Source organism: Pipra filicauda, unplaced genomic scaffold (assembly GCF_003945595.2).
Source record: "Pipra filicauda isolate LSUMZ 115617 unplaced genomic scaffold, ASM394559v2 scaffold241_size1546129_pilon, whole genome shotgun sequence".
Classification (NCBI taxonomy): domain Eukaryota; kingdom Metazoa; phylum Chordata; class Aves; order Passeriformes; family Pipridae; genus Pipra; species Pipra filicauda.
In genome coordinates, this window is record NW_024104356.1 from 1,371,650 (window position 1) to 1,399,325 (window position 27,676).

Genomic DNA, 27,676 nt, shown 5'->3' on the forward strand with positions numbered 1-27,676 from the left:
CCAGCCGGCTCCTCCTTCCCGGCGGGACCGGCCGGGCAGCTGCCTTGGCGGGACGCCAGGGGCACGCGGCGCCGGGGCTGCCCCGGGGCGGCGGCCGTGCCCCGGTATCGCGGGCACAGAGGGACCAGCGGCCCAGGTCAGTGCCACCTCCCCGCACCCTGCCCCGGGCGCACCCGCGGACCCCGGTGCTGGGGCCGGGGCTGAGCAGGGGCCGGGGCTGAGCAGTGCCCGTCAGGCGGAGCGGCCCCCGCTCCCCCCCGCCCCCCGTGACGCCACCCGTCCCAACGGCGTGGCCGTGACGTCAGGGGCCGTCGTTGGCTGCCGCCGCCGCCCGTCACGCAGCGGAGCCGCCTCCAGGCCCGCGGTGGCCCGGGCGCGGGGACGCGCGACACCGGCCGCGGGCGGCCCGGGGCGGGTGGGGAGGGCTCGGCGGGCTCGGCTGCGGCGCTCAGGTGGGCACCGGGGCGGGACGTGCCGTGACGGGGGGAGCGGGGCGCAAGGGGGCAGCGGGGGCACCGGCGGAACGCGACGCACGGGGGGGAGCAGGGCCAGTGCGGTTCCTCCCGCGCTGCCGCCCCCGCCCCTCCCGGTGCCCCAGATCCGCTGGCCGCAGCCCAGGGCCGCCCGCCGGTGGCGGCGGGGTGGGGTGGGGAAACTTCCAGCAGCAGCTGGTGGCCCCGGGAGCGCCGTGTTTACGGCCGGGCCGGGGGGCGGTCCCAGCGCCGCCGTGCTGGGGCCGGGACCGGGGCCAGCGCCGCCCTCCCGGCAGCTGGGGCGCACGGGCCGGAGCGAGTACCGGGGGCGGGACGGTACCGCGGGGTCGAGGAGGGGGGCTGGAGCGGCCGCATCCTGCTCCCGTCCCCCACCTGGAGCGGGTCGGCCGTTGGAAGTGTCCCGGTGTGCCCGGGGATGGGGAGGGTCCCCCCTGAGCCCTTAATCCGCTCCAGCCGCTAAGCACCTTAGCGGGCTGCGCCCTCCGCTGCCCCCCCCACACCGCCCCGGGACTGAACCCCCCGCGGGAAGCGGGCGGGGAGGGGCGCTGGCCGCGGGAAACCCTGACCCCTTGCCTGGGCGTGTTGGGGTGACGCCGGTGGGACGGCGGTGCGGCAGCAGCAAGGGGACCCCCGGCTGGGGCTGTGGGTGCTCCCAGGTGGCCGAGGTGCAGGCAGGGTGCTGGGCAGCTGGATATGGGGTTGCACTGAGCTGCTCTTGGGATGGCTGTGAGGTGGCTGGGGTGCTGGAGAGGGCAGACAGTCTGCCCTTGCTGTCGCACACGCAGCACTGCCAGGCTGTGCTTGTGGACCCCTGACTTTGCTTTCCCCCCCCGCAGTGACCCCGTGGGACAGCTCACGTCATGGTGGACTACTACGAAGCCCTAGGGGTGAGCCGCAACGCCACCGCCGAGGACATCAAGAAGGCGTAAGTGCATGGCAGGGTGTCCAGGCCCGCCGGGCAGAGGACCACAAGCCACCCCTCACTTGGTGCCAGCTAGGCAGGGGCTCCTTGCGGGGCAGGTGGGCACAGGGCCCAGGTCTAGAGGTGAAAATTCAGCCTTTGTTTCCTTTGTACGGAGACCAGAGTGGGGCTGCAAAAGACATCTCTTGGTGGGTTTTGGTCCCTTTGTCCCTGCTGTCAGCCCTGGGCTGGGGCTGGAGGCGAGGCTCCCCTCTCTCTCTGCTGGAGGGTGTGGGGTGGCAGAGGGATGGGGCATAGTGGCTCTGCTGGCTGTCAGGATCAGGGGACTGGAGCTCACAGGGTGAGGAGCAGCCTGTCCCCTTATAGAGACATGGGCCCTGTGGGCAGGTCGGTATTGTGCCCCAGGCATTGCTGGGGAGCCTCTGCAACTCCTGCCTTGGCACCCTGCTGAAATCCTCCTATTCTCACTGGGGTGAGGCATCACCTGAGGGGAATGCCAGCAGATCGTCAGCTTGCCATCGGGGGACAGAAGTGCCTGCTGTGGGGCTTCCTAAGAGTGGGTGGAAGAAGCTGGGCAACCTGGGATAACCCTAGTTACCTGCAGGGGAGAGGAAAAGGTTGCTGGTGCTTTCCTGGCCCCAGGAGGTGCCCCGCAACCCCTGGTCCATTCATGCTCATGGTGGAGCTTGGGAAGGCTCCAGAACAAACCTGTGAGCATTGTCCAGAGCCATCGCCAAGGGCAGCTGAGGTGGGCACAGGCTGCACCGCTGTGCTCACACCACAGTTCTGGGGTCATTTCTGTTTTGTTTGTTCTTTTACTCTGTGTGTATTGGTGTGTGTATGTATAAATATAAATTATATATAGAGAGAGATATATAAAATTTATATTCTCCTCAGGAGGCAGAACCAGTCCAGGAAGGTCCTGTTGAGGCTGTAGGGCACTGGGTGACATGGGTTGGGGTGCCCCTGCCCACAGGGTGGGGGGTGTTGGCTCAGATGGGGGTTGCTGTCCCAGGAACCTGAGGGCTGCTGCATGCCCATCACTGTCCCTCTGTGCAGGTACAGGAAGGCTGCGCTGAAATGGCACCCAGATAAAAACCCAGACAACAAGGAGTACGCTGAGCAGAGATTCAAGGAGATTGCTGAGGCCTATGAAGTGCTGTCGGACAGTAAGAGGCCACGGTGATGTCTTGTGTGTGCATCCCTGCCTTTGGGGCTGCTCGCCCATAGGTGTCCTGCTGCTGAGCTCACCCAGGTTGCATTCCTGGATGTTCCCAGGAGGCAGTGGGTCCCTGAAGGGGACCACACAGCTTGTGGGGCTTGGTTACTTCCCCATACATCCCCCGAAAGAGCTCTTGGGAGGGATGCTGGCCTCCACGATGGCATCTCCCCCACAGAGCTGAGGCTTGTGTGCCCTTGCTCTTTCTTGGGTTTGGGTACAATGCTGGTGTGGCAGGGGCTTGTGCAACGTGCTTCCTCTTGCTCCCTGCTGGTTTGCACTTCCCTTAGTTGGGAGAACTGTCAGTGCTCCTGCCAATGCCTGGCAGCTGGCTTCCCCGCAGCCCCCTTTCTTCTTCCAGAGCAGAAGCGTGATGTCTACGACCGCTATGGCAAGGATGGACTCATGGGGGCAGGTGAGTGTGTGAGCAGGGCCATGGAGGTTAGTGCAGCTCTGGATACATCCAAGTCTGAGGACCTGGTGTGGGTTGGTGCCACCAGGGCTCCCCATCCTCAGGGGAGTTCTCACCCACAGCTCCACTTAACTCTGAGCCTCTTCCCTCTTACAGGAGCAGGGGGCTCCAGGGCCAATGCTGGGGCGCCCGAATTCACCTTCACCTTCCGCAGCGCTCACGATGTCTTCCGGGAGTTCTTCGGTGGGCGAGACCCCTTTGCTGAATTCTTTGGTATGTGCAGGGTGAGGAGGGCTGGCTCTGGGGCATCTCTCTAGCCCTGGGGCAGCCACTGGGCCTGGGGACAGAGCTCAGGCTGGCCCCAGCAGGGGGTCACCACATCGGTGCCCTGCTCCTGGGTTACCATGCTGCAAGGGTAATGCTTTTGAGGGGGTCCTGCCTTTCAGATGATGTGCTTCCCTTCTCTGAGCTGCGAGGACCTGGCCCCCGGCACCATGGGGGAGGCCACTTCTTTTCTGCCTTCCCAGGATCCTCAGGTAGGAGATGCTGCCATTCCTCCCAGCAGAGGAGTCCTGGAACATCATGTCCCCCTCTCTAAGATCTGTTCCCTACTTTCCTTGTGACCCCCACCCTGGCACTGACCTTGTCGCTCCCTTCTCCAGATTTCTTCGCATCATCCTTCAGCTCTGGCGCGGACGCAGGGCTGGGCTTCCGCTCTGTCTCCACCTCCACCACCTTCGTTAATGGCAAGCGCATCACCACCAAGAGGTGAGGGCGGTGCTGGCCCACCTTGCCCTCATAGACCCGTCTCTGTTGGTGGGCCCCAGACCCTGCAGCTTCCTGCTGCAGTGCTCTGGCTGCATGGCCCTTGACTGTCCATCCATCTGTCTTGTCTGCAGGATTATTGAGAACGGGCGAGAGCGGGTGGAAGTGGAGGAGGACGGGGAGCTAAAGTCAATCCACATCGATGGTGAGAAGCAGCACTGCAGACTGACTTGTTGGTGTCTGCACCCTATCCCTTTGGGGACCCCTCTCCTCCTTTGGGGTATCTGGGAGATGCTACATCCAGGCTTGGTTTTGGACTGAGCCCTGGTCAGCCCTGGTTTGGAGCTCTGCTGTGAAGGATTAGTGGGATGGGTAGGAATTGCTGGGGCTCCATACCAGCTCTGTCCCCACAGGCGTTCCTGATGACATGGCATTGGGGCTGGAGCTGAGCCGGCGGGAGCAGCAAGCCTTCCCCAGGCCACGGCCCTCCTCGCCCCCACCACCAGCCCCACACCAGCCCTCGAGCTCCTCACCTGTCTGCCTCTACACGGACAGCGAGGATGAGGATGAGGACTTGCAGCTGGCCATGGCCTACAGCCTCTCTGAGATGGAAGCTGCAGGGCACCACCAAGCAGGTGGGCACAGCTCCCTGCCGGCACCGGGGGGCAGCCACAGCACCCCATCCTCCAGCCACAGAGCCCGTGGCCCCCGGGGGAGGCCAGAGCAGGAGCCACTGGGGGCCAGCAGCCTTGCTACAGCAGGGCATGAAGTTGCCCCCAAAGTGAAGCTGTGGCACTGCCCCCTGCTCTGATCATGGTGTTGGGGTCGTGCCCCTCTCCATGGGGTAGGGAGAAGAAAAGGGGGGTGGAGTCTCACTGCCTGGAACTCGGCTCCAGGTTACTCCAGCAAGGGAGGGGGTCTCTCCTGCTCTGCATCATTGTTCATGTGAGTGGGCAGCTGGTGGCATCCCTAGGTTGGGGGCTTCCAGACTTGGAGATAGTGGCTTAAAGAGGGGCTCTGTTGGTGGGGTCCCAGGAAGAGGGGCACTCCCTGCCCTGGCTCCTGGAAGCATGGTGTGCCCGCAGGCAGGCATGCCCTGGCTCTGCCTGCTGCTCTCTCCCTGCCTGCCTGCAGATGGGCAGGATCTCCAGCCGGTGCCTCCCTGCCTGCTGCCTGCTCCTGCCCCGGCTGGGGGCAGTACTGGGTTGGGCTCCTCCTCCTTGCAAGAAGGGGTGCGCACACGGCCTCTGCTTGGTGCCTGGTGTTTGTCTCTCCCCTCTGGATGCTGTCACTCCTGCCTGTATCCCCTCCTCCTGTCTCTTTGTAAACCCAGCCTGGTCACCCCCTTCCCTGTGCCTTGCACACCCTCCAGGGCTTTGTTCATCCTTGCTTCCCACAGCAGCAGTGACTCTCCGTGATGCTCACAAGTGTTTCCAACCTCTCTGTTGTCTGTGGTTCTGCCTTGGCTTTCTTCCTCCTCTTCCTGGGACCTTTCTCCATCCCTGCCCCTACCCAGCCCTGGGCCGAGGAGGATTTCACAGATGCTGTTGTGTCCCCCCCTCCGCTTGTCTCCCCAGGTGTGTTCTGAGGCTGCTGCGCCCGGGGACTGCACACACCCACTCGCCCATGGAGGCTCTCCCAGCCAGGACTCCGCTTTTTCCCTGCACGGCCATCCCCTGCCACCCCCTTCCCCCAGCACCCTCTGGCTCCGTGGGACGCAGTTTGGGGGGCACAACAGGGCTTATGGCTGAGCAATACCTGGAGCTGAGGGGAGATGCCCTGGGCACCACAAGGTGGTGGGGAGGGTGGTGATGGGGGTTGCTGTAGATTAGGCTGCTGGGGGGTGCTGGGAGGAGGCAGTGAGGGGCAGCATGGCTGGGCTCAGCCAGCAGGACTGGGCTCTGCCCCCCTCCTTGCTGTAGCCCCCCCCCCCTCTAACCCCCTTCTACTGACAGCTGTCAATAAACCTGTTTGCAGTAGCTTCTGCCTGTGGGATCTCTCTGAGCTGGGGTTCCTCCCATCTTTGCCTGCAGGTGAGCTGTTCTTGTCCAGGAGTTGTGGAATGCAGGGATAGAGATGGACAGACATGACATCTCCCAGTACACATAATCAGAGGCCAGGCCTGGCTGCAGCTGCACGAACGTGACACGAGAACTTTATTCACATCAAGATACAAAATTATATTTCTCTAGAAATTTCTCTTCTGCTCAAGTGACAAGGCAGGGAGCACACAAAGGGGACCTGGGGCTGGGCCAGGTCCCCCTGCACCCTGTGCTCCCCTCAGCTGTAGGGGACTCCTGCCCACTTCTGCCCCTCACGTGGTACAGGGAGAGAGCTAACACAGGACTGACAGGTTGGGGTGCAGGAGACCAGCTGGGGGGCCCCTCCCGCCAGTTCCCAGCAGCACCACCTGCTCCCCTCCTCTGCAGGCATAGGGGACATGAGCCCTGTCCCCTCTGGTGACAGCAGGTGCAATGGGGTTCCTGCACACAGAGGGCCTGAGGTTGGTGTTCTTGGGGAGAGGAAAAGGGGGGCCTGGGGGCAGGGGGAACAGAGCCAGAAGCACAGACAGCATTTTACAGGGAGAGCAGCCCCAAAGGCAGAATGAGGAGAGCATGAAGCGGGGGCACGGAGACAGATGAGAGAACTCTTCGCCATCACTGCGGGAGTGCCTTCAGAATGGCATTCACTTCTTCGGCCACGGCCGTCAGCGCAAACTCAAATTGGTCCTGTGGGAGCACAGCAGGGGGCGTGAGGGTCCCTGCCAGCCCAGCCCCAAGGGGGCTTATGGAGGGAGGAGATCGCCAGTTTGGGGAGTACCTTGGTCTGCACCATGCCAGGCCGCTGGTCTCGGATGTGCTCCAGTGTAGCAGCTATGTCTATTTCCTTCACCCCTGGGGAAGAGGGGGAGAGGGGTGCTAGAACAGGGGAGACACAGGCCAAGCTCATGGCCTCGTAGCCCCCAGACAGCAGAAATGGTGCTTCCCTGCACGTACCTTTGGCCATTCGGTTCAGGACCATGTCGACAAGGATATACGTCCCGGTCCTGCCTGCACCGTCACTGCAAGACACAGATGCTTGGCCCAGGGGGACTGGCTCCAGGAACTGGTCCTGGGCAGCAAGTCCCAGCTTTGCAGCCACCCTCCATCCCCTATGCTCCTCCATCCCCCGCAGTACCTGCAGTGCACAATAATAGGGCAGGAGCGACCCCGGTAGCACTTATTCACCTTCCTGCAAGGATAAGAGGGAACAGGTTAGTGCCCTGCTGTGCCAGCGACAAGGCTGTGCTAGGTGTCCCTTGCTGTGCTGAGCAGGACAGGGCAGCAGCACACCATGATGTGGCCCTGGGGGTCCAGCTCATGGCTCCTCCTGCCTCCACAGTGGTGCTGGACATGGGATGGGGACCATGTGTGGAAAGTGGCCGGGACAGGGAGAGGAGCTCAGTTCCTTGGGTGCCCAACCCGGAGAGGGGAGCAGTGGCAGAACCCCCAAGGGAGTAACTGGTCCGGTGGAGCACGAAGCTTGGGGCCAGGTGCCGGCTCGGCTCCCGGTGTGCTCCATGCAGCAGGCACGGCTGCCAACGATCACTTTTGTGACTATGCAACTGGAGCCAGATTACTAGCTGCAAATCACAAAAATGACGCCGGCAGCTGCGAGAGAGAGACAGACAGAGAGAAAGAGCGTGAGTGGGACTGAGAGGAGGATAATGTGCTCAGAGAACCCCTGCTGCCCTAAGCTGGGTCCCTGGCCCCACACAGCCTAGGGACAGTAAGCAGCCTGCCCCTGGCAAGAGCCCACTGCCACTCAGGGACCTAAAGACCTGAGCAGGCGCTGACCTCCTGGGAGCAGTCCCAGCTTTGAAGTCCTTGCCCTGGGCTACCTGGGGACCCACCACTGGTTTCAATGCATTGGGAGCAATGGGTCACAGCTGTTTAAGGCTGGGTCTAGGGGCTTCTTGTGCACCCATGGGTGGGGAGGGTACCAGGCAGCACTGTCTCCCATGCTAGCTCTAGGGAAGAGCACTTTCCCACCATCCCCATGAAGGCTGGAGAGCCCTGGCAACCTCAGCTGGAGGTTTCTTGCCCACCAAGCTCTGTTGAGCCTCATCCCAAGCTGGCCAGAACCTGGATCTTCTGCTCTCTCCCATGCACGGTGTCCCTGCACCCAGTCCACGCCACGGCCCTAACCCTCATCACATTGGCAGCAATTTCCTCGCCCATCAGTCACCTGCATCTGGGACCACCGCTGGCTCCCCGTGGGCTGGCACGGTGCCGGGTGGGCACTCACCTGCGGAAGTCGAGGAGGGGCCGGGTGGTGGTGGGGATGCCCTCGGCTGGCCAGCTGAGGAAGTGGAATTGCGTCAGGGTGCGGGTCTCCTGCGACTGCACGTTCTTCAGGTAGAAGCTGCGCACCAGGAAATCCTCGCACCAGATGTGCTCTGACACCAGGTTCACCTGTCCAAGAGAGGCAGCTCGTGGGCGCCAGTGCCGGCAAGGGCGCTGCACTCAGGGGGGCGGGGGCTGGAGGATGCTCCTTGCCCAAGGCTACTCGCCACACTTGCCTCGTAGATGTGGTAGAGAGAGGAGCCTTCATCTGGCCAGTATCGGTCACACTGCTTGACACTGTCCTCAGCCAGAGGGCTCAGCATGACAATGACAGTGCAGCCATGTTCCCACACCATCTGCAGGCAAGGCAAGGGGGTTGTCACCGCCGGGCAACAGGACAGACAGGAGGGCAGTCAAGCCACTGTGACCCATCTTGTGGGCAGCACACAAAGGGGCCCCAATGGGCTGGCACAGGCAGGTGACACTCACCTGCCAGAAGTCAGCAATAGTGTGGGACAGTGGCCCCTGTGTGGCGATGTACGCTGGCATCCGCGGGTCATGCTCGATCTGGAGCAGAATAGGGGCTGTCAGACTGCATGCTCTTTGGCCAGGGGTTGGTGACACTGAGAGGAGTGGGGGGATACTCCAGGGGTGATGGGAGGGCTGGAGAGGGAGATTCAGGTGCCACAGCCAGGAGGAAAATGAGATTGAACTATGTCTGAGCAATGGGGCAGGCACAAGGCTCACATCCATAGCCTTCAGGAATGTGAGCTCAGTCTATCTCTATCCCAGAGTGAGAGCCTTGCCTGAGCTGGGCACATCACAGAGTAGGGTGTCAGGGCAGGAGCCCCTGGTGATCACTCACAATTGGACTGGCATTGATGAAGTCACTGCGGGAGGGGTTGCTCTCGGCTTTCAGTTTGATCCTCACGTGATCATCTGGGGAAACACAGGCCAGGAAAAGTTGTGAGTGTCTAGGGTAGCTGGGGGCAAACCAATACTGCAACCAGCTGTGGCCCCAAAGCATCCCCATGCCCCACACCCTGCTCCAGCCACGGCTTTGGCAGGAGCTGGTCCCTGGGGCAGGGTGGCTGGGATGCTCACATGGCACATAGTCAGGGTTGCGGTTCTTCTTCAGGTTGGCTTCGCTCTGGGCGATGGAGCAGATGCTGGGCTCAGCTTGGTAGGCGCAGAGCGCCTGCCACTCCTTGGCCAGCCGGTCCCGGTTGCGGAGGTGGTCCTCCATATAGGCCTGGGGTAGAGGGGCAGGGGTCAGCCCAGCAGCAGGGGGGAGGAAGGGTGCTGGGCAGGGGTGCTGCCACCCTGCCAGGCTGGCTCACCAGGATCATGTGTCCAGTGGAGATGTCCATGTTGGACTGGACGGGCTCCTCACACCAGGAGGGTGTGCTGCTGTGAGAGCTGGGGCTAGGCTGTGGGGCGTCGCTGAACTGGGATGAGATGCTGCTGACCCTCGAGGTCTCTGCTGGTGCTGCCGCTGTCTCAGTGCGGCCAAAGAGAGACTTGGCAGCCATGTGCTGGCGGCACAGCTCCTGGGGAACACCAGCAATAGCCCTGTCCCTTGGCCACAGTGCTGCCATAGGACAGCCCCATGCACCCCAAGCGATGCTGACACAGCAGTGGCACATCCTGCAGGATCCTGCATCCCACAGGGTCCTACCTGGTACTCGAAGGTGGTGTCAGCAGCACCCTCTGGCCCCAGGGCGGCCAGGCGCTCCTTCTCCCGCTGCTTGGCATGGCGCCGGAGGCAGAAGGCTGCAGAAATTGCGATGGCAATGCCCGCCACGCAGGCCAGCGCTATGAAGGTCAGCAGCACCGAGTGGAAGCCATCCCTGAAGTGGGATGGGCGTGAATAGGCAGCAGCCTCGTTTCGCTGGGGGCAGAGCCAAGCAAGGGTTAGTGGGGGACATCTGCATCAGGCTGAGACCCTATTCTGCTCTACATTTGGGGTTGCTGGGTGTTCAAACAGGACAAGGGCTCTTTTTTCCTCTACCTGAGGGTGCTGATTCTCTCAGCACCCTGAGCTGGGACAAAGATGGTGTCATTGGGGTGAGGCAGGGTGCACCCACCTGCATGTTACATGGGGCACTGCTCACAGTGGTGTCCCTGGGGCTGCAGGAGCCTGGCCAAGCCCAGGCAGCAGCGACTTCCTGCCTCCGTGCTCCCAGCACCCACGGCTGCTGCCCAAGGCAGCCCTGGCCTGAGCTGTTCCCTTTCAGACCAGGCAGTAGCCCCACAGAACTTTGGTTCAATGTGCTCTTTCTGCCCAGCTGGAGGTCAAAAAGGGCTGAATTCAGCCCAAGGGGTTAATGGTGAAGGATGGGCCACTGCAGCGCTGGATGTGCTGCTCTCAGGGGACTTCCCCAAATGAGGCTTGCTCTCCTCTGCAGTCACTGCTCCACAACAGAACATTGGGGGAAGTCAGGGGGGCCAGATGTGCCAGCACTGCCAGAGGGCTGGTGCCATCTCAGCTGTAGTGGCTGGGGGACAGGTCCTGCCCATTGCCCTCCTCAGCTAGGACACAGAGCAGCCCCTGCCACCTTGCAGGTAGTGTCTCTAGGGCTCCTTTCGTGTGGCTGGGGAAGACACCCTAAGCCATGCTGGAACAGGATGCTGCTCAGCCCTTGCTGGACAAGACCTTCCTGCCAATGCCCAGGTCCTTGCCCCAGAGCGTCTTGTGATCAGGATGTTGGTGGGGCAGCACAGGGATGCTGAGGCATCAGCACTTCAAATACCCTGTGCCCAATGAGGTGCCAGAGCCCAGCATTACCTCATTGCCACAGCCTCCCATTGGCTATGAGCCTGATGAGGTTACCGAGGGAACACTGCACCATCATCATCTACGTCATCATCATCATCATCGCCTGGGGATGTCCCCAGCCTAGGTGTTCCCGCTGCCACTTGCCCCCCAGCTGCATCAGCCCCATGTCAGGGTCCAGCCAGTCCTGCAGTCAGGGCACCCACCAGGGCCAGCACCTCCCAGCTCTCCTAGGCACCCGAGCAGGAACAGCTCTGTAGCCCCTGGAGGTATCAGCAGAGCCAGGGGGGACAGAAGGCACTTCCCTCCCAAGGCCTGCCCAGGCCCTGCTGTCTCCCTGACTCTCCACATCGCTCCTTCCCCAAATCATGCACCAGTCCCATCAAATTCAGAGCCAGCAGGGAATAAAGGAAAAGCACAAGCTGGTGAGGACTGGAGAGGTTGATGCAGAAGAGGGCTTGCAAAGCTGCCACAGCCTCCTCTGAGCTCCATCTCTGTCATCGCTGACATCTCTCCCAGTTCCTGCCACTTGCCACATCAAAAGGCATTGCCATAGCGACACTCCACACATTACTGATGGAGACAGGTGGCCAGGCCACCCCTTCTCCATGGCCTCCTCCTCCAGAGTTCCCCCTTCCTTCCTCCTTGCCCACAGATATGGTCACAGGGCAAGAGGGTGGGAAATGGGGATCCCAGGCTGGGAATGTGCTACACCACTTCCCCTCCTCAGGCTGCAAACACAGGAGCCAGGTTTCGTCCCCATCTCCAACCCCTGCTCCCCTCCCAGGAGACTCTTCCTGTGGACCCCTAGAGGAGCAAGGGGAGGGGGTATCCCTCTCCAAACAGATGGTTCCTGTTCCATCCTTGTCGTCAGCTGCTTTGCCATTCTCTGGGGACATGATGGCATTTTGCCTGCCTAGCTGTGATCTCTGGGGTGCTTTGGAAACAGCCCAGTGCTCGAATGCCCAGGCTGCAGCTAAGATGGGGTGTGCAGGCTGGAGGGAGGCAAGGGTGAGGATGAGTCCTGTGGGGTACAGCCCACAGCTCCCCAGTCTTGGAGGGGTAGAAAAGCCCCTGGGAGTCCCTCACAAATCATCTTGAAACCTTATTGAGATTTTGTTTTGCAAAGAGCCGAGAGCCCTGGGAGTACAAGCAACAGAGCAACATCGTGCTGCTGGGCATCAGGGGGAATGATGGATGGATGGAATTGGAGCAGTTCTGCTCTGGGCCATCCCAGATAACCTGAGTCTGCCCCCAGCACAGCATCCCAAACACTGCCCAGAGCCCTCTGTTCCTAAACTGCCCCACAGACCCACAGGGATGTCTCAGTCATGAAGACCCCTGTGCCCCAGGGGTGGGCAACAGCATGCTTCCTGCTCATACTCAGTGGCAGCACTCCCAGTACCCTGTCCCTGGCCACCCTAGCCCCAAGGGACAGGCATGCTTGCTCCCTCCTACCTCTCCCACTCCTGTTTGCACAATCTTCAGGCCCAGCTCATGCTCCAGCTCTGTCTTCACTTGCTCTGTGGATAGAGAGGAGATGGTCAGAGGGACGCTTGCTTTCCACACAAGAGATCCACCCGCAACAAAGATAGAGCCAAGGGATAACCCCAGCAACTCTTTACCTCATATCAGCTCCCCCATTCAGCCAAAGACATTGGGATGTATGGTGGGAGTTCCCCTCTTTCCAGTCCCTGGGAAGGGGCACCCCACAGTGCAGGGGGAAGAGAGGAACAGGACTAGGTGCTGAACTCACCAGTCTGGCTGGCCACATCTGTCAGGGAGAAGTTCTGAGGGTTCTGTCGGATGCGGAAGGTAAGTGCAGGACCCACAACGCTGCAGGGAGAAGGGGGACACAGTGTGAGACTGGGAAGTGCAGACCCCCTTCCTATCCCCACCACAGACCAGTCCCTCCTGGACTCCTGCCCGAGAGGGCTGAGCACAGCCAAGGCTGAGACAGCAGCACCCATGGCCCTGCTCCTCTCACCTGATGTTGATGAAGCTGGTGGTGGAGAGGTGGAGGTGCTTGGCAAGGAGTTCCAGCAGCCGCACACCAGCAGCCAGCCCCAGGGGCCTGAGGGGACAGGGTCAGGGTGAGGAGCAGGCAGCGAGGGCAAGGGGACAGTCCACGCTCCCCACAGTCAGGGCACAGGGATGGGCAGGCTCAGGGAGTTCCAAGCATGCAGTGAGAGCAGTGCTAGCTGCAGGGGTGTCAGGAGGGGCAGGAGGTAAGAGCGTGGGGATGTGTGGTGGTGGGAGTGAGCTGACCCCCTCATCCTTGCACAGACACTCCCAGCCTCCCATCCTGCAACAGCAAGCTCTAGCCTTGGTGTGGGCTGAGAAAGGAAGGCTTTGGGGTGGGACAAGGGTGTGGATAGAGAGGGGACAGGGAGAAGCTGACCAACCCCATCCCAAACAGGCTTGGCCAAACATGCGGAGCTGTGACAGCTGTTGGTGGGGAGACACAGACCCTCCACACACACAGACCCCCTCAGCCTGACCCCCTGCTCTCACTTCTGGTCTGTGATGATGTAGCCATACTCGTCTGGTGGATGCATGTGCCGCTGTGCCCCACCATCCTTTGTCTCCGTGTAGCTCTTCTTCTCCACCAGAATCTGCTGCCTGGGGCTGACTGCATCTCCACCATGTGCCCCCTGTGGCTCGGCCTGGGGAGCTGATGAGGATGCCACTCTGCCCTTTGGCACATCCCCTGGGGAGCTGCTGGCTGGGATTTTAGGGGGCGGCATTGTGGAGGAAGGGGGCACTGGCTCCTCTCCGTGCTGCATGTCCCCCTCCGTCACCTGAAGGGAGGGAAAGGGAGAAACTGGGACCTCTGAGGAGAGCCCTGGGGGACTGCCTCCTCCACCCCATCCCACCTGTGGTGTGGCATCTCCTCCAGCACCACCCTGCTGCAAACCCACCCGTTTGACTGTGGGCACTTCAGGGCCAACAACACCTGGAAAGGAGAGAGACAAATCTTGCAGCATCCACCCCAAAAAGGCAACATGCCCTACTCTGAAACAGGGCATGCTGGCACCCACCATGGCCAGTACCTGCCCACCCCATCCCTTCACCTAGCTCACCAGAGCTCTGGAGCAGTTGGATGAGGCTGGAGAGGCTGCTCAGTTGCTGGGGGCTCAGCTCTGGCAGCCCGAGGCCATAGCTGGCCAGGAGGGAGGCCAGTCTCTTCAGGGCAGCATCTGCAAGAGGATGCAGCATGAGGTTGGATGCTCTGCATCTGCATGGAAACCAGGGGCTAAGGATGTAGCAAATGAGGCAAGTGGGGTTGGGGGAATATGCTGCCCCTGGGCATAAAGTCAAAGAGGAGGGAGAGTGTGAGACATGAGGAACATGGATGTAAGTACAGGGTAGAGACAAGGGTTGGTGCCTGGCTGGAGAACAAGGTACCTGTCTGTGTAGAGGGTGGCTGGGCAGCCAAGGGTGCTGGCTGCTCCCTCTCCTCCGTGCTTCTGTAGTCACTGGGGAGTTGCAAGCTGTGCTGGAGCCTGGTGCTGGCAGGGTCTGGGCGGCTGGCTTTCTCTCTGGGCAGGGAAAGCATGCCCAAGTCCTGGAAGAGATGCCCCCCATCCATTCCTGGCTGTGCACCATAGGAGGGCACAGGGCCAGCCCCAAAAAGGGCCTGGGCAGGGACCCGGCCCAGTAGCGAGGAGGTCTCAGAGCTCTGCCTGGCTGAGCCGCTGGGATGCTGGTGAGCACCATCCTGGTAGCCAAACTGCAACCAAAACACATGGTCAAAACCCACAGGGCTCCTGTCACCCCATGGTGGAAGCAGGGGGTACCCCAGCAGGAGGGTGTTGGGAGTGCAGAGGCCCCCTGCAAATCTCTACTTTTCTGCTTGAGAGAAGAGGGCTCAACCCCCAGCTTACCTTGTGGTAGGAGTAGGGGTTGAGTAGAGCCTCCTCATAGCCCAGCTGGGACGGGGAGGGCAGCAGGAGGTGCTCCAGGTACCTTTGCACCAGTGGGGAAGGTAATAGTGGTGGGGGCTGCCCCAGATGCTGAGCTGCTGGCAGGCCACGGTCTAGGGGAAGCGGGGCTCGCCGGGGCTCAACACGGAGTGGCAGGAACCTTGAAGGCAAACAGTGCTGGGGTGACTCCCCTGGGTAAGGGAGAATTCCCTCCCCTAAACCCCATTAGGGGAGCAAAGCCCTCACTGCTCTGCTGGGTTCTCCTCACAGGCTGGCAGCTGGCATTGCCCTACCTGTCCCTGGCCACTGGCTCCAGCGAGGGCGGCAGGCGGAGGCGGGGGATGCGCTCCATCTCCTGTGAAATCACATACTGCGTGATGCTGTCCTGCCACGAGAGCCCTGCCATGGGAGAGGGCTGTGAGATGTGGGGGCAGCCTGAGAACCATGGTGTGAGTGCACGGAAGGCTGTCCTCATGTCCTGACTCTGGGTCTTATGGCCTGGGTTTGGTCCCACTCCTCCCAGGATCACCCTCCTTAGCGCAGTCTGGCCCCCGGGCCAGCAGAACCTTGGACAGCCCTAGTGCCACCAGGCAATGCTGCCTGACACCCTTGCCCTGCATGGCCTCAGAGACTCCCCCCACGCTCCCCCCTTCACCTTGTGCCATGAGATGCCGTAAGACATCCTGCAGGCGCTGGAGCACAGGAGAGGTGATCTGGAAGTAGGGTCTGTCCTGCACGGAGCCCACCTGGCACTGGCCAAACAGCCCATCTGCAAGAGAGGGGAGGCAGCATGGCCAGACAACAAACACGCTGGGGTGAGGGTGAGGGTCTTCAGGCACAGCCCTACCTTTCTTCTGCCATATTCCCCTGCATTGCATCCCTTCCTTGGGAAGGGGGAGGGGATCCCTGCACCCCGATAGACACTTACCCTGCACACACACCTCCTGAGGGGAGCACAACCTCCGGTCAAACAGGCAGCCTGCGGTGGACAGACAGACAGACAGAAAGACAGGCAGGCAGGCCAGTCAGCACAGCATCCAAGGGGGCTTCAATTGGGTTTGCTTGTCACCAGCTGCTTGGGGACCCCCACTCTCCAGGAAAGTGGCACAGGGATGCAATGTGGTGATGGTGGGAGGGGGCACAACTTTGTAGCTAAGGGCAGAGCCTCAATGCCAGCCTTTTCTGCCCCTCAAAGCCAAGAAGGGGGATGTGTACACAGAATGCCCTTGGCCTGGGAGAATGGAGAAGACCTGGAGTTTTTTGGGGTGCTGGTAGTTAGGCAGGGAAGACTGAGGGGGCAGAGACCTGCAAAACCACATCTGTTGCCCTCCTACATGTGGTACTACGAGGCAGAGATGCAACTCAGTCACACCAGGGACCCACTCGCCCTGCAAGAGGTACCCCAAAGCATGGATGCAGCAGCGGTAGTGGGTGGGGGGGTGGGGTGTGTGCCTCTCCATCCCCTTCGGGGGGCAGCACTTGGGCAGGGGGCCGCTTCCCTCTTGCTCTCCCCCCCCGTCTCGGTCCAAGACCGTCAGCAGCGAGACGGCAGCAGGCGATGACTCAGCCCCGGATGGCAAGGAAGGAACGAGAAAACAACCGGGGGGAGGGGAGGGAGGGGCCCGCCGAGCCCGCCGCAGGGGAAGGGGGCTAATGGGGATGGGGGTCTCTGAAACCCGGGCACCCGCGGGCCAGCGTCCCCCGGGGCGAGAGCCACGCGGGTGCGGGGCACAGGACCCCTCTGCCAGGGGAGACCCCGGGGGCGGCGGGAGCGGAGGCCGGGCCGGGGTGGCGGGGCCGGGCCGGCGCTGTCCGCGGTGCTGAAGCGACGTATCGCTCTCCCGCCGGGACGCCCCGCTCCGCCGGGAGGGGCGGTGGCCCCGGCCCAGGGGGGCTACCCTGGCCAGGACGGGGCTCGGCTACAGCCGCCCCGGCACCATCCCCTCCTGCTCCCGGGGACAGCGGGACCCCCGCGGGCTGGCCAGACCCATCCCGGCGCTCCTGGGCCGCTGGAGGACAAGGGGCGCAGCAGCCCCGGGCGCCCGGTAGTGAGTCAGCGGTGGCTGGGGCCGTGCCGTGCCGTGCGAGGGGCTCCAGCCCTGCTACCGGCAGCGACACTCGGGTCCCCGAGAGTCGCAGGCAGAGGCCACACGGGCCGAGCTGGAGAAGAGCGGGTGCGCCGGCCCGGTCTGGGCCGCACTCACTAGAGGAAGGTGGCCAAGGGGCGGCGGGGTCCCGGAGGGAGCCGCGCTCAGGGCCGCTGCCCCGGGCTCCCGATTCTCGCGGCAGCCCCAGGCACTGGCTTTGCCTCGGGCATGAGCAAGCACCGTTTTGCTCCCGTCCTGTCTCGCCGGCCCCGACGGGTCGGAAACTCTCAGCCGACGGGGGGCCCCGGGACCAGCACCCCCACTGGCGCGGCAGCCCCGGGAGAGGGGCGCCCCCGGCGCCAGTGACGCACCCGCGGTGCCGGCCCCGGGCCACCGTCCCCTGTTCTCCGCCGGGGGTCGATCGGGCCCACCGCCGCGCGCCGTGACAGCACCTACGGCTGCGACGACCGCACCGGCCGCGGACCCCCCTGCCCCGCCGCTCCCCGGAATGCGCCCCCAGGCCCCCGCAAAAGCCGCCCCGCGCGGGATCGCGATCTCACCGTGCGCGGCGGTGGCGGCGGAGGCGCCGTCCCGCAGCTGCCCGCGGCCAGCCAGGAGAAGGAGGTAGAGGAGCGCCCGGAGGAGCCGCCGCCCCATGCTCCGCTCACGGTCGCACCATGGCGCACCCGCGGCCGCGCCCCCGCCGCCGCCGCCAACCCGCGCCCCGCCGAGCCGCGCGCCCCGCCCACCGCCACCGCCCGGCCAATGGCACCGGGCGCGCTGCCGCCGCGCCGCGCCCCCCCGCCCCGCAGCCAATCAGAAAACCGTGCTGCTGTCCCCGGCGCCGCGCTCACGCCCCTCGCTGTCGAGCGCGGCCAATCACGTCACGCCTGGGGAAGAGGCGGCCCAGCGGCGCGCCAATCGCGGCCTCCTTGGGGGTGAGCCACGCCCCCGGGGGTGTGTCACCGCGCCAGGAGCGCCTCCGCCAATCAGCGCCCGCCCCTGCCCAGTTCTGCGATCCCACTGGCTCCTGGGCGGGACACGCCCCTGAGAAGGGGCCAATGGGCGGCGAGCGCGGAGCCGCACCCTCGTGCCCCGCCCAGCGGCAGCGCCCCGGCACCGGCCGAGGGGAGCGCGCAGCCCCCACGCAGGGACCCCTGGCCCGGCCCCGGAGAGCAGCTGCACACACGGCAGGTTCAGCCCTGCGGAAAGGGGCGGTCCCAGCACCGCAGAGAGAGGGGACATCATCCAGCCAGTTCTCCATGGGTGAAGGCAAAGCCGTGTTCTGCCCCTCAGCTGAGATCGCCAGCACTGGGGGTGGGTGAATAGGTTCCGCTCCCAGCCCCAGGGGAGGAGAGCATGGATTAGGAGCCATGGGAGTCCCCAGCGGTAGCTACATATGTTACCCCCAACCCCAGCCGCAGTCATGGACCACTCGCCAGTGAGCTAGAGATGCTTTAATGGCCCCAGCACTGAACCCGCTGCTGCTCCCTTCCCACTGCGCTCAGTCGACCACCAGGCTGCTGCTGACTGTCGGCAGGAGTTCGAAGAAGCCCTGGAAGGAGAGAGGCTGTCAGAGTGGGCCGGGCAGGGCAACTTGGGGTGGGGTGGGGTGGGGGGACAGGCAGCGGGAGCAGGCAGTGGCTCCCTGTTGGGTTACGCAGGCAGCGTTGTAGCAGGCATGCTACTCGCAGAGAGCAGGACCACGTCGCCATAGTAACCCATCGCTGACTCAAGGCTAGCACTGGTTGCCATAGTAACTATTTAGGGATGGCAGTCACTGGGGGAGGCTGGTATGCAAGGGGGCACCTCTGGAAGCAGCCGGTACCTGCGCTGCTCCAGAGGGTTCGAGAGTGGGAAAGCTCAGTCCCAAGGCAGGGGTTGGATAGGGACATGGGGATGCAAGAAATGCAGAGGAGCAGGGAGAGGGATTCAGCACAGGATGGGGTCCATAGAATTTACCTTGAAGAGGGTAATGCTCTGGAGCACCCCTGAGGTGCAGCACATCTCCCGGATGGAATGCATGGCCAGCTGCGGGCAGCCGATGTCCAGCACGCGCAGCCCCAGGCGGGAGGCCAGGATGGGGCCAATGGTGGTGCCGCAGGGCGTGTCGTTGCGCACCATGAACTCCTGCAGGGGGACAAGGCCTCAGCAGCTCCCCATGCTGCCCCACAGCCTCCCACATGGGCACTCAGCCCTGAAGGGAGACAACCTGGGACAAGGAAGCAGCACTGATCCAAGCCAGGGTACAAAATCCTCCAGAGATGGGACACACTGAGGCCAGATTCCCTTCCTGTTCCCCAGCCTGCTCCCTGAGGCAGCAGTGGAGCTGGAGCCCCACAGCAGCCGGCAGCAGAGACCACAGTGGGGACAGATATGGTAACAGGAGTGGGGCTCTAGCACAGGCCTCCTCTCATGAACTGAGGGGCAGGGCTGCAGCCCAAACTCGCAGTGTTCCAGGAGGGCTCACTCAGCCGCGCTCACCTGCAGAGGGACACCCACACGGGCGGCGATGTCCCGGATTATGGCTTCGGTGACAGCTGTGGAGGCGTAGCGCTGGTTGCTGTTCACTTTGATGACAGGGCCCTGCACAAGCAAAGGTGCCGCAGGTCCATGATGGGACCCAGGGATAGTCAGTGGCTCTGGAAACACTCATGCCCAGGCAATGCTGTCCCACCCCATCACACATCACACCAGACCATTCTCTCCACCCTGGGTGAGCCTATGGGGATGGAGACAGCCCTGCGACAGGGGCAGCCCAGCTCAGAGCAGGGAAGGGCTCCAGGGACAAGACTGAGATCCCAAGTGATCAACATCAGACGTGTGGCACAGGCAAATCCTGTTGCAGGACAAATGTTTCCCATTTGAGAGCTGCTGAGTTGCACCCCAAAACTGTGCTCCAGGGAGCAGCTGGACAATCCACAGCACTGCAGGACAGACCCAAAGTGTCTGTCCCAACCCAAAGCAGAGGGCTGCCCTCACCTTGTGGAAGGCTGGACGATGATTTTCCTCATGCTTGTCCCTGCAAAAGAGAAGCAGGAGTTTCATGTACAGCCCTCCCTCCCTGCCACAACAAAGACTGCATGGTCTGTACTCCCTGGGGAATGATGGGGACATGTCCCCTCAGGTGGCAGAGGAAGCTGTCCTGACCTGTGGCACTGCTCAGGCTACTCACACATAGTTGGGGTGCACAGCGTGGGCCATATCAGCGCTGATCATGTAGGACTTGGCCACGGCCTCCTCAAAGGCTGTCAGGTTGTGTGGCGATGCCGAGATCCGACGCAGCACCAGCTCTGTTAGCAAGGACTCCGCGCCCTGTGCACTCTCCGACCCTACCTGCCAAGAATCACCATCAGCACAACCCCCCAACACTCCAGGGGCCAGCTGAGTGACAGGGGACTCCCCAAAGCCAGCAGAGTTGCTTCCTATCATACAAGTGCCTTCCACCCCCTGACCAGGCCACACTCCATGGAGGTGTAGACAAATCCCAGCTTCCTCCACTGGGGCATGGCATGTCTCTCTCCTGCCAGGCATGGCTGGGGGAGAGCAAAGAACATGGAGCCCCTCCCAGTGCCAGCCATCCCAGACTGTGCCCTTGCTCACCTCCTCATTGTCATAGAGTGCGATGAGACGCACATTGGGCTCCTGGGAGAGTGAGGAGGGCGCCGCGCACGAGTCAATCAAGGCCTGCAGGATTGGGGGGAATGGACATCAGCCTGAGTGCCATCCTGGGAGTCTCACGACCGAGCCATCAGGAACTTTCCCAGGAGAGCCCAAAGCATGGAGGAAGGGAGCTGTGGGCACACACATGGCCCGGTGACAGCAGGAGACACCCCTGGGAGCTGCTGGGAACCCCATACACTCAGCAAAGTGGGCAGCTCCCAAAACCAGATCCTCCTATAAGCCAGAGCCATCTCATGGGAACACACATCTTTGCAAAGCCTTGGGCCAGCTCAAAGCTGAGCCAGGGTGCCTTGGGACCACTCTGCAGCCTCCAGGCTCTTTTCACTCTCACCTGCAGGGCGCAGTAGCAGCTGTGCAAGTTGTCCAGACGTGGGGAGAAGATGAACTCATCGAAGGCACCACCCAGTGTCTGCAATTAGAGAGCCAGGAGGAGTAGGGTACAGCCTCTGGCACACCAAAAAGTATCTGCACTGGGTCCCCATTCCAGTCCCCTCATCTATGCCCCTAAGGAGCTGCCTCCTCTTGTTCCACTCAGCTTCCAGCCCTGGCACGCCCCAGGCCGAGGACGTGTGCCAGGAAACACCTGTGTAGTGCCAGCCCGCAGGCTGTGTGCCGGCAGAAGGAGGCTCCTGCCCTTACTCACCGCTGGCTGTGTATCTGCCAGGCATAGTTCCAGCTCTACAATCTGCTCCGGTTTCACCCCCAGCTGGGGGCAGATCAGGGAAAGCAGGACAGGGCTGTGGCGCTCTGCCTGGGAAGAAAGCAGAGCTGTGGGCAGGGCAGGCTGTGGATGGCAGGGGAAGCTCCCTGTTTCACCCTGCAGAGCTGTCCCACACCCCACTCACGTTGTTATGTCCTCTCTCCTGCTAACATGTCCTGTGCTCAAGCCCCCACCTCACCCAGGACAGGTCTCCGCCCCCTGTGCAAGGCCCCCGCCCTGCCTCCTTGGGGAAGTGCACCCACTTCTACACAGTGGCTGCAGAGCAGGGTGAGAAGACAGAGATGGCTGAGCAGATGTGCCACGTACACAGCTGTGAGGCCGAGTGGAAGCTTACCACCAGTCCATGGGGAGAAGGGGAAGAGGAACCTGGTGGGAGGTCCCTGAGGAATGGAGATCAAAGGTGACAAGTGTGAGGTCCTAGCAAGAGTCCCCACTGATCCTTGGCACCCAGCTCACCTGGGCCACAGCACTGCAAGGTGTGGACTCCATAAGCACCTCCTTTTCCAGCTCCTCCTGCACAGCAGTGGCCAGAATGGGAACCCTGTGTGGGAGACAATGATGTTAGCCCCCAGGGCTTTGCTCACCTCACCTGCTTGGGCCACACACAACAAATCCCTCCCGAGTGTCTGCCTTGCTCCTCCAGGGAGCAACTACCATGCTGAACATGGTAGCCCCTGAAGCACAGATCTATTGTGCCACCTCAGGATACCCCCGTGTCCTTCCCAAGTCCTAAGCTTGGAAGCATCTCCTGAAAGGACTCTGTGGGGCTAAGAAAAGCCACTGCAGACCTCCTCACTGCAATCAGCAGCTGGCAAAGGGCGAGCTGAGGGTGGGCAACTGCTCCAGCTGTGTCCCATCCCTCCCAAGGGCTGGCCAGGGGTTGGGGCCGAACCAGGCCTTACAGGTGATGCTCGGTGTTGGGCCCAAAGTTCTCATTGATGCTGCGCTGCAGATGGATGGCCAGGTGAGGAATGCGGAGGATGGGCCGCTCCACGCGTACCAGGCGCTGCTCCAGGCGCCCTGTGGCCGGGTCCTGAAACACAAGAAGGACTTCTGGGGCCAGGCCTGTAAGGCTGAGAGGTTGCAGCAGGTCCCACTCTGTGTGGGAGTCAAGGACCCAGAGCTGGGGGCACACAGCTATCCCACTGTGCCTGCCCCAAATCAGACTCACCTTTATGATCACCCTCCCAGCCACGGTGAGGTCACGGTCAAACCAGGTGTTCCAGATGCCACCTCCATAGGTCTCCACACCAACTTGGACTATGCCCACCTGCCCCCGCTTAGAGCGACGCTTCACCTGAGTGACAGCAGAGGTGTCACTAATGGCACTGCGAAATGCTGGGGACTGGGCACAGCAGGCCAAGAGCCTCATCGCTGACGGTGCCAGCACAGGGTGCTGCGAGGGGCTTTGCAGGACAGGGGACACAGAGGACACAGAAGCAGGCAAAGCAATGCAGGGGGTCAGCATGGGCTGCTCTGGGAGGAAGATCTGGGATGTGTAAGGAGCCAACAATGGTGCTCCTTGGTACAGGGGAAGTAAGGGTTGTTTTTACTTGTGGCATGAAACTGGAGGGCCCCAGAGAAGGTCCCAGCACTTGGCTGGGCGGCCTTACCCTGAGGCAGGGGCTGTCGGTGTGGGCCCCCAGAAGGCTGAACCCATTCCCGGGCTGGAACTGGCCGCCGACGGCGAAGGCGATGAGGGTGGAGTAGTTTCTAGTGATGAAATACTGGGGGCAGAGGGCCAGAGGTGAGGGGTGAGGGCCCTCGGCCCCATCCAGCCCCCGCCGCCTCGTCTCCGCCGGGCTCACCTTCTGCGCCGGCCGCACGTCCCAGTGCTCCGTCTCCTTCAGCTCCTGGAAACCGGCCTGCAGCAGCCGGCTGCGGCACTCGGCCACCACTGCGGGGGGGAAGAGCCGTCAGGGCCGCCTGCGGGGAGGGGAAGAGGGCAGGGCGGGGGCCCGGGCGGCTCCTCACCGTGGTACGGCGAGGGGCTGCGGTTCACGAACTTCACCAGCTCCTGCGCCGCCGCCTGTGCCGCCGCCTTCGAACCCTGCGCCGCCGCCTGTGGGCACCGCCGTCACCGCACAGCACCGGCAACACCCCGCCCCGGGTCGGGGATCCCCGCGGGACCGGGGACCCCCAGCCCGGGCGCGCCCCTCCCGCCCCGCGCCCGCCGCCCGCCCGGTACCTGCATGGCCGCCACCGCCCCGCGCCCCGCGCCGCACAGCGCCCCCTGCCGGCGCGGAGGAACGCGCACCCGGAACCCCGAACCCTGCACCCCGCAATCCACACCCCGCAATCCACACCCCGCAATCCGCACCGTACGCCCCGCACCATGCAATCCACACCTTGCAATCCACACCCTGCAATCCGCACTCCACGACCTGCAACCCTGCAACCCACACCCTGCACCTTGCACCCTATGCACCCCATGCCTTGCACGTCGCACCCTCACCCTGCACCCCACGTCATGCAATCTACATTATGCACGCTGCACCGCACACCCTAACCCCACACCCCTCACCCTGCATCCTGCACCCCGCATCCCACAACCCACACCCTGCCCCCTGAAAATTCGCACTCTGCAATCCACACCATGCACCACTCACCCTGCACCCTGGTCCAGGCCAGGCAAACGCGGTGCCTGCCAAAGCCAGGACAGAGCTAGGTTTTGGGTGAGTGGGACACAGCCAGAAGGCGCTGACACAGGCTCTCCAGGGATGATCACCCATCCTGCCCTGGGGTGTGCCCCAATTGCCGCCACTGGGTGAATAGGGGCTGCCCCAAAACAGGGCTTGGCCCATGCACAGTGGGGTACAGGTGCACAGGGGAACACACTCACTTCCCAGAGGCTGAGTATCTCTAGGGTAGGTCGCTGGTGTAAAGCAAGATGTCGCCCCCCATCATTGCTGCTCCCCTGCCTTGGTACTGCTCAACCCTCACAGGAAACAAGGCACAAGCCCCTGGTGCCATGTTGAGGACCAATGTCTCCAAGTGACAGTGATGCACAGTGGCAGGGCAGCACCCCAGCTGGGGCACTCCCAGGGGATAGGAGCCCTTGGACTCGCATGGATTGGGGTGCCTCTTACTCTTGGCTGGGTCCTCTGCATGGGCTGGGTGCAGCAGTGGGGTTTTGGGTTTCCATCAGTCCATGTGTATCGTTTCCCAGCAGGATCCTTTGTCTTCTAGACAATGGGTGTGCAGCCTTGGGAGAGGGACATGGCAGCCTGTGAGAGTTGCATAGGGCCCAGGTGTTGGGTGCCAGTTGAATTCCCATCTCCCGAGTCACTAGCATGGAGACCCTGTTAGTTGGAGAATGCTGTCTGTGTCCCGGGGACTGGAAAATGGTGGTCCTGTTCCACCTGACCCTGTGACCTATCGTGCCAAGAGCTCCTGACAGCTCTGGATTTATGCTCCCAGCCCCCAGCACCTGCCTCTCCTCCCCAGAAAAAGGGAACAAGCACTCCCACTGCCTGGCACCATGCAAACAGACAGCTGGAGGGTCTCCAAGTCAACCACAGCAAAACACAGGGCCAGCATCCCACTGAAAAGGGACCAGACTGGGAGCACCCAGCACCCCTGCCTGGAGCTGGCATGCACATGCCACTGCCCAGTACACCCCAGCCAAAGGGAAGTGGGTACCAGGCGGCTGTCCCCGTGCTCCTCCTGCCAGCATCACCCCCTGCTGCTGCCAGCACCCAGCTCAGGGTCAGATGCTGTTGGGTGGTTTCCGGGCTCTGCCTGAAGGACACCTGGGGACGTTTGGAGCCCAAGGCTCCCCAGCTGGTAGATGCCCCGAGCGGGTGAGTAACCAGGTGCCCAGGGCAGATGGGTCCCAGTGGGGATGCGTACAGGAGCAGGGGGTGCCTGGATCTGGGGTGTCAGAACAGGGGTGAGTGGCAGGGCCGGGTGTGGCCTTCGTCCAGCCCTGCTGGAGCAGGCAAAGGGCAGTGCCTTGGCATGCCGCAGCTATTCCCGGAACAGAGAGGCTTCCAGAAAAAGCTCATGATGGCTATTTCCGGGTGGGCTCTGACTCACCCCTGGCTGGGTGCCAAGGGCTGCGCAGCACCTGTCGTGGCTGCCCCCCACCCCATCACCATGCTCCTGGGAAGACACTGCTCCTGTCCGCATTCCACACTGCCGCATGGACCACCTAGTGCAGCAGGGAGCCCGAGGCAGCCCTCCCAAAAAGGCACCAGCTTATCCTTGGAGTGCATGCACCCTGGTGCTGGGCTCATGCATGTGCCCAGGGGTGCCTGGCAGGGACAGAACCAGTAGGGACAGGGCACTGTGGCCCTTCCCATGTGCCCTGGCAGCCCAGAGTGGGATTCTGGGCAGGGTTTGTTCTGGGAAGTGTTCCCTGATGGCAGGACTCTTTGGGAATTGGCAGACAGTGCTTAGCCTTGCTGGAAGGGGTTAATGGAAAGACGGCCCAGGACAGAGCCTGTAAACAGCCAGAGCTCCAGGAAGTGCCACCCCCTTCTCCCACTGCCTGCCAGGCTGCCTGGATCCCCCCTAGCCAGCCCTGCCAGGATGAGCAAAAGGATGGCATCCATCAAGGCGGTCCCCCGCATCCCAGCCCACGTGTCTGAGCATGGGAAAGTGAAATCACTGCCCAGGCATTGCTGGAGGCTGAGTGAATGGCCACCATGCCTTACGTGAGCTGCCAGCGATGCAGTGGCTAATGCTACCTCATCTCACTGGCATGGGTGACACTATCAAGGCCTGTGGGAGCCCAGACAGACACCCCAGCGTCCTCGTGGGCCACCCAGTCATCCCTACATCCATGTGGACAACGAGGGCAGCTGAGCATCCCTAGTATCTCCACACCACTGGGGCAGGTGAACACCCCCATGGACCATGAGGGCACCAAGCCTGCCCCTGGGCTGCAGGGATGGGTGAACACTCCCAACATCCTCACGGATGAGAGGGCTAGCTCTAGATGGAGGGGCAGACGCATGCTTCAGGCATCTGTGTGGACATGGAGGTAGCTGATCATCCCCAGCAGCTACATGGCCCTGGGAGCAACAGGTCACCCCTAGCAACTTTGTGAAACATGGAGGCAACAACTCATCCCAAGGATATACAAAGACCAAGGGGGGCAAGTGAACACCTCCCGGCATCCACACAGGTTGCAGCTGGACACCGGCAGCATCCATTCATGCCATGGGGCATCCAGGCACCCCCATCATCCTCGTGCCACTCAGAGACAGGACATTGTCCTCAGCATCCCCATCACTTGGGGACACAGGGATGGGGACCAGAAACAGCCAGACAGGCTGTGTGCCCACTGGTGCTGTCCTGAGCTCTGGAGTGGGCGAAGGCATGGGGACAGCTGAGGTGAACAGTGGGTGGGGGGCTGAAGACTTTAGGGCATCCACCAGCTTCTGGGACCCTGTTGTGCCAGGCTGGGCCATGGTCCAGGCAAGGAAGGAGAACATCTCTTATTTAGACAATAGATCGTGCCCTGGGTCCGTCAGCACCAAGGAATGGGCCACACAGTCCTTCCCTCTTAGGGTAAAGATGCCTGGGAGGCTCATGGCTGTAAAAGGAGTGGGATGAAGGGAGACAGCTAGGGGTCAGGAGTGAGGGGATGGATGCCCTCGCTGCTTCATTCCCATCCCTCCACTCATCCCTGAGCTAGGGCCAGGCGTGAGGGGGGCACTGGGGTCTGGTGGCAGGGTCCAGGGCCAAGGAGGGGTCAGCACCCTGTCCCTGCATCCTTTGAGCCCCGAGATGCCCACAGCCTGGGGAGACTGTGAAGGGCTTAAATCCTGGGGGAGCGGGAGGGAGGGAGGGAGGGCTGGGGAGGAGGGGTGGCTGCAGGATGCAGCTGGCTTTGCTCACAGGGATGTCATGACCAGAGGGAGTTGTTTGACATTCCAGCTCCAAATGCCTTTCCAGCAGCAGCCTCATCTACAGCTCGGTGGAAGCTGGGAACCAGGCCAGTGCGGGGGTTCAGGAGCCACTTCCCAGGCTCTGCTGGTCTGGGTCAGCCTGGCCTGGGATGTAGTTGTGGGGAGGCAGAATGGGGCTGGACGGGACAGGAATCAGCCTTGCACTGTTGCTCTCTGCAGCCTCCTCACTTTCTGCAGCCTCTGGGTCTTTGGTCGGCATGGAATTTGGCGTCATGTCCCTGGCGTGGGATTCAGGCAGGGTTTCTGGGTCCTGCACTTTGTCCCTTCTTCCCGTCATGCTGGGTCCTGCAAGCAGACGGGGCTTTCCTAAGAGGCTGTGAAAGTCCAAGGCTTTTGTCCACCCTCTGCAAGCTGTGGGGCCCCCTGCCTGCACAGAGCCAGCCCGGAAGGTTGTCACAGCAGCTGAGGAAAGGCCACTTCAAGCACT

At 62.4% G+C, this 27,676-nt stretch overlaps 3 protein-coding genes across 7 annotated transcripts; 1 reads left to right on the forward strand and 2 right to left on the reverse strand.

Moving 5' to 3' along the window:
* The first annotated feature begins 349 nt into the window (after nt 1–349).
* Nucleotides 350–6,011, forward strand: DNAJB2 (DnaJ heat shock protein family (Hsp40) member B2). 4 transcript variants are annotated; one of them, XM_027734756.2, is made up of 10 exons: nt 352–452; nt 1,331–1,419; nt 2,476–2,585; nt 2,997–3,050; nt 3,204–3,320; nt 3,494–3,583; nt 3,710–3,815; nt 3,947–4,017; nt 4,226–4,447; nt 5,846–6,011. In XM_027734756.2, exons 2-10 carry the CDS (start codon nt 1,355–1,357, stop codon nt 5,884–5,886), a joined length of 876 nt encoding a protein of 291 aa, XP_027590557.1. In that variant the 5' UTR covers nt 352–452; nt 1,331–1,354; the 3' UTR covers nt 5,887–6,011. The 4 variants fall into 4 exon arrangements, with proteins under 4 accessions (XP_039237758.1, XP_027590557.1, XP_027590558.1 ...); XM_027734757.2 differs by lacking the exon at nt 5,846–6,011 and adding an exon at nt 5,390–5,791 and having other exon boundaries at nt 353–452; XM_039381824.1 differs by lacking the exon at nt 5,846–6,011 and having other exon boundaries at nt 350–452; nt 4,226–5,383.
* PTPRN (protein tyrosine phosphatase receptor type N) lies at nt 5,940–17,598 on the reverse strand. 2 transcript variants are annotated; one of them, XM_027734752.2, is made up of 23 exons: nt 17,487–17,598; nt 15,768–15,818; nt 15,495–15,608; nt 15,133–15,238; nt 14,801–14,999; nt 14,322–14,646; nt 13,997–14,113; nt 13,835–13,869; nt 13,428–13,714; nt 12,901–12,987; nt 12,670–12,749; nt 12,372–12,436; nt 9,816–10,028; nt 9,478–9,687; nt 9,242–9,389; nt 9,003–9,076; nt 8,627–8,704; nt 8,374–8,493; nt 8,100–8,266; nt 6,990–7,043; nt 6,809–6,873; nt 6,633–6,706; nt 5,940–6,541 (listed from the first exon to the last, which is right to left on the reverse strand). In XM_027734752.2, exons 1-23 carry the CDS (start codon nt 17,581–17,583, stop codon nt 6,470–6,472), a joined length of 2,838 nt encoding a protein of 945 aa, XP_027590553.2. In that variant the 5' UTR covers nt 17,584–17,598; the 3' UTR covers nt 5,940–6,469. The 2 variants fall into 2 exon arrangements, with proteins under 2 accessions (XP_027590553.2, XP_027590552.2); XM_027734751.2 differs by having other exon boundaries at nt 13,790–13,869.
* Nucleotides 17,599–18,368: 770 nt separating this feature from the next.
* On the reverse strand, nt 18,369–27,526 carry LOC113995089 (aspartyl aminopeptidase). Its single transcript, XM_039381838.1, has 16 exons — nt 27,392–27,526; nt 23,520–23,603; nt 23,306–23,402; nt 23,140–23,228; nt 22,945–23,058; nt 22,503–22,628; nt 22,234–22,364; nt 21,788–21,872; nt 21,254–21,361; nt 20,942–21,019; nt 20,530–20,613; nt 20,102–20,262; nt 19,909–19,948; nt 19,411–19,512; nt 18,889–19,056; nt 18,369–18,481 (listed from the first exon to the last, which is right to left on the reverse strand). The coding sequence occupies exons 1-16, from the start codon at nt 27,524–27,526 to the stop codon at nt 18,431–18,433; spliced, it is 1,653 nt and encodes a 550-aa protein (XP_039237772.1). The 3' UTR covers nt 18,369–18,430.
* Between the last annotated feature and the right edge of the window lie 150 nt (nt 27,527–27,676).

Bases quoted from the DNA above. Each gene is read 5' to 3' on its own strand.
- DNAJB2 (XM_039381824.1), top strand. From the start codon at position 1,355: ATGGTGGACTACTACGAAGCCCTAGGGGTGAGCCGCAACGCCACCGCC. The intron at 3,051-3,203 runs GTGAGTGTGTGA...TCCCTCTTACAG, and splicing joins GGATGGACTCATGGGGGCAG to GAGCAGGGGGCTCCAGGGCC. The intron at 3,584-3,709 runs GTAGGAGATGCT...TCCCTTCTCCAG, and splicing joins TGCCTTCCCAGGATCCTCAG to ATTTCTTCGCATCATCCTTC.
- PTPRN (XM_027734751.2), bottom strand. From the start codon at position 17,583: ATGGGGCGGCGGCTCCTCCGGGCGCTCCTCTACCTCCTTCTCCTGGCT. The intron at 15,609-15,767 runs GTAAGTGTCTAT...CCTCTCTTGCAG, and splicing joins TCAGGAGGTGTGTGTGCAGG to ATGGGCTGTTTGGCCAGTGC. The intron at 10,029-12,371 runs GTAGGAGGGAGC...CTCTGCCCCCAG, and splicing joins TGCAAACAGGAGTGGGAGAG to CGAAACGAGGCTGCTGCCTA.
- LOC113995089 (XM_039381838.1), bottom strand. From the start codon at position 27,526: ATGACGGGAAGAAGGGACAAAGTGCAGGACCCAGAAACCCTGCCTGAA. The intron at 23,229-23,305 runs GTGAGGAGCCGC...TCCCCCCCGCAG, and splicing joins CAGCCCCTCGCCGTACCACG to TGGTGGCCGAGTGCCGCAGC. The intron at 21,873-22,233 runs GTAAGGCCTGGT...TCTCCCACACAG, and splicing joins CCCAACACCGAGCATCACCT to GGTTCCCATTCTGGCCACTG.